Consider the following 12,777-nt stretch of genomic DNA (forward strand, 5'->3'; position numbering starts at 1 on the left):
TCTTTCCGAACAGTCTCAAGGCTTAGACACGAACCTCCAACTTTGGGGTCCACGTGCACAGGCTGTTCCAATCAAAATAAACACTGGGCCTCAGCTACCTGGTCCAAGGCCCTCAGGTTCCCCTGGTGACCAAACAAAGGGAAGAACAAGCAGGTGAAGCTGAAGGAACCACAGCAGCAGAGAAGGGGATGAGCCTGAGTCTTAAAGCAGGGAAGCCCATCCCCGAAAGCGGGGGTCAGCTCGAGGAGAGGGCACCGGGGACACGTGGGGCCCTGCAGGTTCAGGAGACCTGAGTCTATTCCTGATGGTTACTCCTTCTACTGACAAGTGTGGAGAAATATAACTAGAAGCCTCCACTACCTTTTCAACCAAGAAAAGGAATTCTGCAACGCCCACGCTCACCCCCTTAGCCTCACAGACCCTCCAGTCAAAGACCCGGATTCAAAACCAGCTCTACCCCATTCAGGCTGCAAGAGAGACCCTGGTAGAGTCACTTAACCTTTCTGAGCCTTACTTGCCCTGTCTATGAAATGGGGATAAGACCTCACAAGTGTGCTCACCACGATTAACGGAGAAAACCGCATATGAAAGCAGAAATGTTAAAAATCATGAATCACAGAACAAGTACTCCATTATATACCATCTTGCATTGTTCCTTATTATTTCATTTATATAGGCTTTGTTTCTCAATTAAAACATAAATTCCAAAATAGCAAAGGGTATGTCTGTACGTCCGGTTAAGAGTTGAGTTCCAAGGTCAATCTGCCGGAGTTCATTCATAACCTGGCTGGTCAATCTGGGGCAAGTTACTTAACCTCTCTGAGCCTCAATTTCCCTGTCTGTAACAAGGAAAATAACAGTACCTTCCACAAAGTGTTGTCTGACAGATTGAGGTATTCCAAACCATGCAACCCCAATCAGTGTGAACTATTAGTCTTTTTACTTATTTGGGGAACCAAGACGTTCTTAATAAATACCGGTTGCTTGGTATTTTGATGTAAAACAGATAACTCTCCTCTCTAGTCTTCCTTCTCTCATCTTCTCTGCCTTTCTCAGGAGGTAGGTAGACAGTATTTACATTACCTCCCAGATCTTGGGCTTGTGAAATGCTTTAAACCAAAATGAAAGGTTCCCTTTAAGGACCAAGGGTACTAGCACCTTCGTTCCCAGCCCTTTCTCACTGTGTGGCTGTGAGCCTGTTATTTCATATCCCCAAGCTCAGCATCTTCATCTATCAACTGTGATCATCCCACATTCCTTATAAGGCTGTTGTGAATGTTAAATGAGGCGTCAACAGAACACATCTAACACAGAAGCCATGTGCAAGAGGGGTTTCTCCAGGTCCCCCACCCCCGACCCCATGGGGGACAGGCCTGGAGAGGACTCCACAACCTCTCAATGAAGAGCAGGTACCAGCCCAGAAGTAGCCCACTGTAACCAAGGACCAAGCAGGCGGTTTCCAGGGTAACAGCATCCTCTGCATCTATTCCCCATCTCCATCCCCAGCTGCCTTTTATTCTCTTCCCGCCTCTGTAGTGGGCTAAGTCACCTTTTCCCACTATTGCTAGGCAACCTCTGAGGTGGTGCAGCTGCCTCCTGGGGGAGGACCCTGGCCCTGCCCTCCCCTCCCCATGCCTGGGGCCTTGGGGAAACCTGCCCCACTTGGCCCCCACACTGTTAACCCCGGCGATGGCAGAAGGTAAGAAGCAATCGCAGGCCTATAGGGTCTACAGACACAGGTTCAATGGGTCTTGGCCTTGGGGAAATAATGAAGCCCCCCAACCCAGCCTTCAGTTTGTCTGTGCTCATCTGTGATCTGTTCTTACACAGCTTCCAAGAAAAGAGTCACATTATGCCTTTTATGAAAACCGCCTTTCTTGATTATTTTCCTCTTCTACTCTCCCACTCACTCACCATGAACCCGGATCCCTGACCTTAGAGTAAACAGTGGACACACGAAGGAGAGTAGGAGGGACGAGGGTGGCAGAGAGCACCAGAAACTCAGGGAGGGGCTTACCTCGGGGAGGTGGGATGTAGGCAATTGCCATTTTCTTCTATTACTTAGCATTTTGAGGTTTTTTTTAATTGAGATATATTTACTATACCATAAAAGCCACCCGTTTAAAGCATACAATTCAGTGGTTTTTAGAATATTCACAAGGTTCTGCAACCACCACCACTCTGTAATTCCAGAACATTTTCCTCACTGGGTTTTGTTTCATGTACGTTTGTCTTTGGTTACATGTTCTGAGATACACGAGAATCTGTGTTACACGCAGCAGAGCAAAGTGGCAAGGAGACAAATGCAGGAGCCCTGCTGTCCAGCTTCGGATCCCCGCTCCACCTCCTGCAGGCTGTGTGATCTTGGAAAAGCTACGTAGCTGCTCTGAGCCAGTTCTCTGACCTGTAAAATGGGGTAACAGGAGTCCCCACCTCACAAGATTAGACGTGTGAATGCATACGGAGTCCCTACGACAGTGCCTAATAGTACGTGCTCAGAAAGGGTGAGCCACTGTGATGTTTAGGAGAAAAACATCTTTTTTTTTGTTTGGGTGAGGAAGATTCACCCTGAACTAACACCTGTGCCAGTCTTCCTCTATTTTGTATGTGGGTCACCGCCACAGCATGGCTGACAAGTGGTGTAGGTCCACACCTGGGATCTGAACCTGCCAATCCAGGCCACCAAAGCGGAGCACGCTGAACTTAACCACTAGGCCACAGGGCCAGCCCCAGGAGAAAATTTTTTTAACTGAAAAAATCCAGTCATGCTCCTGGCTCTGGCCTGGGAAGATGACCCTGCCCAGGCTGCTGGGGACTGCCATAGTTTCTGTTCATTTGTCTGGGAGGGGGCTGGAGGTAGACTAAGGCCGTGCCTCTCCCACCCATCCCCTCTGCCACAGACGACACCATTTGGGGTGGCTGGAGGGGGCACACAGAGGGGGCAGGTTGGGGTCATGACTGTTGCCCACATGGCTTTGGGGCCTATGCAGCACTGTATCAGCCTTGTCACGCCCTGCATATCGAGATCCCACCAGATAATCCCCAGCCAGGACATGACGGGCTAAATCTGGCAAGACAAGGCAGAGAGGGCCTGACCAGCCCTCTCCGTATGTTTACCCCCTACCTGCAGAGAAGGAAGGATTCAGCCTGGGAACCAGGCAGAAGTCTTGGCCATGTTAAGAGGAAGGTAGGCTTCCAGAGTGGCTCGCTCCCACCCCCACCACTCCCACGGCTCCTTGCCTCAGTCAGGGCCAGGTTTGGACAATTAGTACTTAGCAGGACACCGGCACCTCGGCTGATGGAGACACAAGCCTGGGCTGAATCATGAGTCTGATGGGGTAACCCAGCTCTGACCAGGACTAAGGAACCAGGCTGAGGGGGTTTCCTCTGCCTGCGGCCTCCCAGCCATGCCCTCTCTGGGGAGCTGCAGACTAAACTGTCCAAATCACCTCCAGCTGTGGGTGCCGGGCCGCCTCCAGTGTTCTTGGGGAGTAACTCAGCCCAGCTCACAGGGCCCCTCCTGCAGAGACGTGGGCCCACTGACCACACTCAGAGGGGACAACAGCCGGGCCATTGGGGAAGGTGCCCTGATACCACAGCCCCTCAGCCGCATGCCAGGTCCCAGGAAAACCATGGGTAGATTACACGTGGAGGCGGCTCAAGTGGGGTTAGCTGGCTGGGGTGGTCCCAACACCACCTGTCCGGAGGCGGGGGCCCCAGAGCCTAACCTGTGAGCTGTACAAACAGCGTGGCCTCTCAGAAAGGCGAGAGGTCAGCTCTGGGAGGGACAAAGAGAATGGGAAAGAAGGACAATGAGTCACAACAATGGGGGGGTGTTCCCCAGCCTGTAGCAGCTTGCAGGCCCCTACAGGGATGACTCACTGTTGCCCCCTGCTCTGCCCTTCCAGTCCTCTCCCTTCTCCCCTACTGTCCTACCCTCCGTTACACACACACACACACAAGCCTCACTGCCAGCGAGGCTTCACGGCAGAACCTTCCAATCCTGTCTATCCCTTGAGACGCAGCTCAAATGCCACCCGCTCTTCACCTCCATCACAAGCACAGTGCTGGCTCCTGCCCGATAGTGGCCGATGCCACGCCTCTGGCCATTACTGGCCCCGCCTGCTATGATTTTCTGTATCTTTCTGGTCCCTCTTTACCTAAACGATCCCACATGGGTGGAGCATCTGGTACCTAATAGGGTTTCCATCAGCGTTCACTGATTGACTCCACAAGGAGAAATCATCAATGCTCTTACACTATTAAGGACTAGAAGGTGGAGGATCAGAGACGCTGGGTCTTCCCTAGAGACACACAGTAGTCTGCCATGCCCCGGCTCCAGACCCACAGGAGGCAGCAGGTCTTGTGTGACAAGTCCTCAAGCCAGGCTTATGGTTTGTGCCCACTGGCCAAGCACCCAGTCCCCAGCCTTCCTGAAGAACATGGAAAGGGTTTGTCCCAACCACAAACCCCAAACTACAGGACGCCTATGTGCCTTGACATCCTTACACTCAGAACTGCCCCAGAAGGAAGGCCCCAGGGGCCTCCTCCCACCCCCCACCCCACTGAGCACAGCCTTGGCAGCCCCTCCTCAAGAAGTCAGACTTCAGGAAACCAGTTTCCTCGTTTTCCTTTTGCAAAGGCTGGTGACCACGGTCCTGCACAAGCCTGCTGGTCTCTTACTCCTACAAGCCCATCTCCAGGGGCAACAGGCCCTCGAGTTCTCATCATTCCTCAAAACTGGAAAATCTGGTTCCCAGTGGCTCCAGGCCTTCTCACACCTGTCTATCCTAGGGCAGCCTCGGTGCAGCCAGGAGCAGCCCCCACTTGCCTGGTCCAGGCCAGCTGGCCTCCACAGCCCTGAGGCCCCAGGCCAGTCCATCTCTCCTTCAGGCTGTGTCAGTCGCCAGCCACCGGGCACTGTTCTCAGCACACCCACATGGGACAGGTTTTGGAGAGGAAACAGCTGCAGCAGGTCCTGGAGAAAAGCCCCCAGCTATTTAACGGTGGGGCCTGAAGACTCCCCCGGGTTGTCTCTGAGAGGAAATTCATACTTCAAGGTCATTTTCCCTGTCCTGTAACAAGCTGACAAAGCTTTCAAGCACTTTAACATTCATCTCTCCATCCTGGATACCCGGGAGGCAGGGAAAAGACAAGGGGTTCTACACCCTTCTATAGGGGAAGGGACTGAGCAATCAGAGAGGTCAAGCAACACTGAATGAGCCAGAGCTGACTTCAGGATCAGAGGTCAAGGACTACAACTCCCATGCACTCCCAGGCAACTGGGGCTCCTTCTAAGATGGGTTTATATGCTACACCTTATCTCAAAGCATATTGGGTAAAGGCCGTAGAAACTCTGGTTCCTCAAAATAGTTCACATTTATTGAGCACTCACTACCTGTCAGATGCTGTACTAAATTCCCTACATACATTATGTGGTTTAAACCTCCACTCAACTATATCAGTCAGGAATGATTACTATCTCCATTTCCCCACCAGCACTGTCAGGCACAGAGCAGGTAAGCAACTCACCCAAGAGCACACAGCTAGTCAGCAGAGGGGCCAAGATTTGAACCCACTATGCCCAGAGCACGTCCATCTGCTGAGGCTGACTAGCCTCAGGTACAGCCCCAGGATGGGGTGGTTTACCTGGAATGTAAGGCACTTCATCCCTATCTCCACCCCCAGCCAGGAGTCGAGAGCCAGGCATGATGCCACTTACCCAATTAGTCGGCGTTGTTTCCTGACTTACAGGCTGACTACAGGCCTGACCTACTACAGGCCTGACCCTGCGTTAGGCACTAGGGATTCAGCAGAGAACAGAACAGGCAGGGTCCCTGACCCCTGGACACCGGGACAGGGTGGAGCAGGAGGGAGTATGAGGATGGAGACCAGAGCCAGTTCTCTCCTGGGCAGGTTTTACCTCCACCGGGCAGCACTCTGGTATTGGGGGTCCTAACATTCAGGGCAGACGGACGTCCCGCTCCTCCCCAGGTAAGCTCATCTCCAGCAGGCCTCCCTCCTTGCAGGCCTCCACCTTGACCGGTGGCCTTGGTGAGCTCCTGCGATGGCCTTGCAGTCCAGCAGTGAGTTTAAACAAGGCCGCGTGTCTTCCTGCCACCTGGCTGACATGGGTGCAGACTCGAGACTGGGGCCTATTTACCACCACCTTCATCCACCTGCCAGGGCCGCCTCTCTATTTCAACATCCATTAGCTCAACAAATATTGATTAAACTTCTACGCAGAAAAAACCCCAGGGCTGGCACCTGTGGAAATACACATTAAACCAGAGCCTCCAGGATTGAAGGGAGAAGAGAGAGAGAATAAAATTTAACAGCAGAAGCTGCCATTTTACATATCTTCTCCTGTCAACCCAGCACGGGGGGGCGAAGGGAGGAATTAGCTCCTTTTTATAAATAAGCAGCTAATTATTTATAAAAAGCTGCCCCTAGAAAAGGTGGCTTGAGAGCTCAGCCTCGAAGGTCAGGAAGATTGTGAAACCAGTGAACTCCCCCAGTCCACGGCATTCTGCGTCTGGAGGCGGGGAGCCCAGCCTGATGACCTCCGCACTGAAGCATTCTTTGAAGAAGGGACAAGCCACGGCCAAGCGATGCAGGTCATTGAGTCATGCCTCCTGCCTGCACAGACTTCTATCTGCATGTACACCAGGCCTCCCCACTCACCAAGGAAGTACTTCCTACCATGCATTTAATCCGATCCCTGTAGGAGCCCCAAGGGGGTTGGCAGGGCAGGAATGCAGCCCATTTACAGAGGAGGAAACCAAATGCAAGTGCTACAGGGACCTCACCTGTCTTGTTCAGTGCTCTATCCTGGGCACCTGAACCATGCCTGGCACAGAGTAGGTCTCAAAAAGTATTTGTTGAATAATCTAATACAAGCTCAGAGAAGTGAACTGAACTTCCCCAAAGTCTCACGCATAGTTGTGATTGCACCAGGGCTAAAAGCAGCGTCTTCTGCCTCCCACCCGGTAGCCTTTGTACTCCACTGCAGTGTGACCTCCACCGACCCTCCTCCTCCCCTACACTCAATCTCCTGCCTCCAGGGGCCGGCCCCGTGGCTTAGTGCTTAAGTGCGTAAGCTCTGCGGCTGGCGGCCCGGGTTCGGATCCCGGGCGCGCACCGACGCACCGCTTGCCCGGCCATGCTGAGGCCGCATCCCATATACAACAACTAGAAGGATGTGCAACTATGACATACAACTATCTACTGGGGCTTTGGGGAGGAAAGGGGAAAAAAAGGAGGAGGATTGGCAATAGATGTTAGCACAGGGCCAGTCTTCCTCAGCAAAAAAAAAGAGGAGGATTGGCATAGATGTTAGCTCAGGGCTGATCTTCCTCACCCAAAAAAAAAAAAAACAAAAAAAAAATCTCCTCCCTCCTTCCGGAATGGCCAGCCTCTGTCCACTTGTCGGCTCTGGTCCCACTCAACCCTCACCTCCCATGGTCAGCAGAGAGGGTGTCAAAAGCAACAAGCTACTTTAGGTCTGATCCTCCACATGTAATACTACTTCCTATTTCCCTACCACCCCACTGAGAACTCGGTGAAATTTGCAGATGAGGAAACTGAGGCCCGGGCAAGGTAGCATTAAGAATTAATGGCAGAAAAAAAAGCCTTGGATTTTCTGAGTCAGATCTTTGCAGGCTCTGGATGCCAGGCCCAGCCTTCCTGCCTCCCTCACCAACGGGGGACAATGGAGGGGAAGGTGCTGCCCCAAACATGGCTGCATCCCTGCCCCACCAGCACCAGTCAGGACTCTTGGCTGCTTACTTCCCCCTCTGGCCCTCATTTCCTCATCCTCACGTGTGCCTGGCCCACAGAGCTGTTGGGAGCAACAACTGAAACAACATACGTGACAAGATTAGAACAGTGCCCGGCACACATCAGCCAATGCCAGCTCTTGGAACTGTTGAGTTTGCCCCTAAGTAACCAACTTTCCCAGACGACCCTGTTCCCATCTGGCTGACAGAGGCCTGATGCACACCCACCACCACTCGGGTCAGAGTTTTATGAATATACACACTCATATACATACAAACGCGCAGAGAGACTAGATAGTTTTTCTTCCTAACCACATGTAATACATTCATTCATTCATTTGATAATACTGAATGCTATGTGCAGGTCTAGTGCTCAGGGCCAGGGAGACAAGAGTGTCTGCTCCCAGGAACTCAGTCCCACAGCCCTTAAAAGGACCCTAATTCCTAATTCTTGGGCAGTCCTGTCACTCCTGCCCCAACTAGGCACACAGTAGTTGCTTGTAAACAGGGATTTCTCCTTCTCATCTTCTCCCCAAGAAAGGTCCCAAAACATCCACCCCCATCCTAATCCCACCCCTCCTGTCCAATTTAAAATCTATTCCCAAGAAGGCTTCACCTTGAACTAAAAAAAGAGCCCCTGCCTTGCCCTCACGGGAATCTCCAAATCACCCACTCCCCTCTCAGCTCCATCAACAGCCCAACAGTCCCAGGAAACAAGCGGGTGAGTGGGGGGCTGTCACAGCCTCTCCCCCAGCGCTCCCTGAGGGGCCGACAGGAAGAGGGGGAGGGGTGTTTAAGCAACTGCCACAGTGCAAAGAAGCCGGGGGACCATCGACGTCGCCAAATAGGGCTGGGCCCAGCAGAAGCTGCGCCCGGGGCTCAGGTCGCCGACTGTGAGGAAGCCCTCTGTGCGTGTGTTTTAAATTACCTCTGCTTGTCTGATGAAGTGAGTAAAAGGGAGCCGTTTCAGGGCTTAGGATTCCTGAGTGAGCTAATACAGGATGCCTTTGGCTGAAAAAAAACTTCAGTCGGCTCCCTAAACTCCCCCCCTTTTAAGTTTAAAAAAGGGAATGAATGTTACCATTTTTGGACATGAGCGTTCTCCCTCAAGCCCAGCCCTAACCGCACTATCCAGAGGGACGCGCCATCCTGTCCCCCCCATTCCCAGATCAGCGCGGGGGGGGGTATAAAATGAGGAGGGACCGGATGGGAGCGGGCAGCGGGGGAGGGGGAGAGGGGGGTGTTCAGGGTACGTGGCCGCCTGGGGCAAGAGCTCACCGCGCAGTCAGGAAGCAGAGGCAGGGTTGGGGCGCCCTCCCCCCCAACAAAAAAGAGTGGTTTCTGACCTCTTCCTGCCATCGGCCACTGTGCCCGGGTCCCAATGCCAGCTCCGAGGCCAGCCCCCGTGGCGGAGCGCGCACCCGGCACACGGAGCCTGGGATGCGGCTCGGTGGCCAAGCAGAGATCCCCAATGAATGACCCAAATATCCCCGGAGACAATCCCTTGCCCTGGAGCCCCTCAACTCAGATCAAGTTGCCCAAATTCTCCTCCCAAGAATGTGCGGGGGTCGGAAGGGCAGGACGCAGACGCAAGCCCATCTCTGCTCTAAGCTACCAACCCACTACGTTAAGCAATAAAACGGTTTGCCGTCCTGACCCCGCCCCCACAGGGCCGCTGGGAGCCCGCATATGCCCCCCGGTTCTCTCAGCCCCAACACCACTCCAGCAGGTCCATCTCCAGGGAGACTCGGGGGCGGCTGCTAATCCCTCTGGAGCCCGGTTTCCCCTCGGCCTGCGGGCTGGGAGGCGCAGAGTCCCGTGCAGCCTGTCCCCTCCAGGTACTGAGCCCAGGGCGGCCCAGGAAGCGCGCTGCCACCGCACGCCGTTGGAAGAGAGAACCAAGGGGCGGGGAAGGGAAGAGAAAATCGATCCGAGCAAGCAGCTACCGAGCCAGGGGCTCAATCCCAGCCTCTCGAGTACCGCCCCCGCGCCTTGCCCACGCCGGGACAGTGCGGCCGCAGCCGGGTGGCCTGGATCGCGGGCCCCAAGGCGACCTGCCCGCCGGCGGCCCCACCTCCCTGCGCTCGGGCTCGGCGTTCGCGGGCTCCGGGGCAGGGGCGCCCCCCCTACCGCCCGGCGCCTGTAACCCAACACCCCACCTCGCAGCGGCCGCGCATCCCCCGCCCCCGCTCGTGCGCGCCTGGAACCCGTTCGGAGCCCGGAGCTGCGAGCCCGGCGGGCGGAGCGGGCCGGGGCGGGGGGCTGCGGCAGGCTGGGGCGGCTGCTCACCTTTCTCTGCTGCTTCTCCCAGGCCGGGTCCAGGAGCAGGTCTCGATCCCAGTCCTCTTCGGGCTGCATGTAGTCGTTGGTTTGCTGGGAATCATAATGGTCCATGATGGTGCGCGCGTGCTAGGGGCTGGATTTCTTCCTCCACCTTCTCTCCGCGCTGCGGCGGCGGCTGCGGCTGCGGCTGCTGCTGCTGCTGCCCCGGCGTGGAGAGGGAGTCGGGCCGGGTTGGGCTGGGCTGGCGGGGCCGGGCTAGCTCCCCTGCGCCCGGTTCCGCCGCGGCGCTGCTCGCGAAGGCGGCTGCTGGCAGCGGCAGCGGCGGCGGCGGCGGGGGCGGCGGCTTTAGCTCGCGAACTGCCTGCCTCGGAGCCGGCGGTCGGACCTAATCTCCACGCACACTGAGTGAGGCGCACACACTCGCGCTGCGGGAGCCGAGGCGGGCGGGGGCGGAGGGAAGGGGCAGAGCCCTCCCGAGGTTCTCCATTGGCCAGGCCCAGTTGCCCAAACTTCCCCCCATCGCCTCTCATTGGGAATTCCTGGCATCCATCAGCCGGGCCGCGGCGCATATAGGTGGACTGGGCGGCCCCCTCCCGGCGCGCACGCCCCCGCCCACTCCCCGGGTTCCCACTCCCCCGCGGCTCATGTGACACCAGCTTAAGCTGAACGGGACCGAAGCTGGGCGACGCCTCCCCAAGCTCGGGGACCGAGCGGCAGTGCGCTCGGGAGCCCCAGGAGCCGCCGAGGACTGGACACGCTCCGCGCGGGCGGAAAGGCCCCGAACTCGGGCGAGCCGGCCTTATTGCGCTCCCACGCGCGCTGCACACCCCAGGCGGCCAGGGGCTGGAGAAGGGACGCGCGGAAACCCGAAAAGAATTTCATTTTCTCTTTCCCAAGGTCCGGAGAGGTTGGCACCCAAGTAAAGGGGGCGGGGAAAGCCGAAATGGAAAGGAATTTCCTGGGAATTTCCTGACTCCGTTCCCCTCAGCCCCCGCCCCGCCCGGCCCCGCCCGGCGCGACCCGGCCGACCCCTGCCCTCCGGGAGCCGGGTTTCTTGCCAGAGAACAGAGCTCAGAAACCACAGAGCTTTCCCGCCTCGCCGCAGGGTCCTTTCCGGCCCGCGCTCAGGCTCAGGGAACGGTTCCGGCGCGGGGCTTCCCAGGTGGCGCCTGCGTCGCCCAGCTTCCCGGGATCCCTCCCCGTCCCCACAGGCTGGCAGGGCCGGAGCTACCCTTGTTCACATCCGGGCAGCATCCTGAAAACTGGGAGGGAGAGCCCTGAGTGATCTACCTGCTCTATGCCCCGCTCCCAACAAACACACGCCTGACAGATGGGGAAACTGAGGCTCAAAGAGCTGAGCTTGAAAAGGGATCTAGCAGGTTCTCAGGACTCCACAGGTCAACCTGTAACCTTATGCGTGACAAACAAAGGCTTCTTGTTATTGGAGGAGGAAAGAGGGCAGGATTGACTAGACACCTCTCACTACTTGGTGCCTGCCTGGGCTCCCTTCCTCCGCCTAGTGAGAAAAGGGTCTACACACGCTGCTCCAGCAGTGATGGATACCCGGAAGAGGCAGGCTGCCCATCCTGGGGGGTTCCTGGGAGGGATCCCAGACTGAGGAACAGTAGCAAGTAGACCTCCAATAGGTTATGCTCATAGTAGTGCTTAATTTATATGTGTGGCCTTGAGGGATGGCTGGGTCAACGGCAATAACAGCAAGTTTGGGGCCGCCCCCGTGGCCTAGTGGTTAAGTTCGGCCGGCTCCACTTCGGTGACCCAGGTTAGGTTCCCTGAACGCAGACGTACACCGCCCCTCAGTGCCCATGCTGTGGGGGTGACCCACATACAAAATAGAGGAAGATTAGCACAGGTGTTAGCTCAGGGGGAATCTTCCTCAGAAAAAAAAGAAAGAAAAAAAAGCAGGTTTGTCATTCCAGAGGTGAGTGAAAGCTTGAGAAGAAGAAGTTCACTGTCAGGAAGGGCCATGGGTTAGGATACTTGAAAGGCCACAGATGGAAAAAGTGGAGAAGGTGCCTCTGACTCTCAGAACAGCCAGCTGAGGCTGTTGTAAGCAAACTTCAGGGGCGTCATGGCTCCCTGCGTCATTAGCCAACCTTGCACATTCATGCAGGTGTTACCCGTCAGCACTGGGCCTGCCACAAGTCCCTGGCAGAGGAAGCACTGCTTCTGAGCCACAGAGACAGCAGATTTATGGACTATTTCATAACCACTTCTAAACCTAACATACAGGGTAATGATGGTGCCATATCCATTCGTTCACTCAATTAATATTTGCTGAGCACCATCTGTGTGTCAGGGGATGAGCTAGATGTCATGTATAGAGAGATGAAAAAGACACCATCTTTGCTCCCATGCAGCCCCTCAGAGACAGACACAGAAACAAAAATATACTGCAATGAGATAGAAGCAAGGAGATAGATCTGACGGGGGGACTGTGGGAGCGCAGAGGAGGAGACTAGCCCAGCATGGGAGAGAAGGCTCCAGGTATAACTTTTTGGAGGAGGTGAAAGTCAAGTGAGCCTTAAAGAACAAGAGTCAGCAGATGAAGAGGAGTGTGGGAGGTTATTCCAGGCAGAAGGAACAGTGTGAGCTAATACATGGGGGCAGGAAACTACATGATATAAAAGGAATGCCTAGCATTCAACGTGGCTAGACTAGAAATTCTAGGCAGGGAGGGGCCAGAGATAGGGCTGGA

The 12,777-nt window shown here is 55.4% G+C and overlaps 1 protein-coding gene across 3 annotated transcripts in view; it reads right to left on the reverse strand.

The window, feature by feature from the left end:
* ACTN1 (actinin alpha 1) overlaps positions 1–10,497 on the reverse strand; it is a 98,811-nt gene extending 88,314 nt beyond the window's left edge. Inside the window, exon 1 of one of the 3 annotated variants that reach the window (XM_058567191.1) lies at positions 10,068–10,497. In XM_058567191.1, coding sequence (XP_058423174.1) covers positions 10,068–10,172 — 105 coding nt within the window. In that variant the 5' untranslated portion in view covers positions 10,173–10,497. The remainder of the gene's footprint in view (positions 1–10,067) is intronic. The other 2 variants (XM_058567192.1, XM_058567190.1) reach the window with 2 other exon arrangements.
* Positions 10,498–12,777: the final 2,280 nt, after the last annotated feature.

The sequence above is a fragment of the Diceros bicornis genome, chromosome 24 (assembly GCF_020826845.1).
Source record: "Diceros bicornis minor isolate mBicDic1 chromosome 24, mDicBic1.mat.cur, whole genome shotgun sequence".
NCBI classification, from domain to species: domain Eukaryota; kingdom Metazoa; phylum Chordata; class Mammalia; order Perissodactyla; family Rhinocerotidae; genus Diceros; species Diceros bicornis.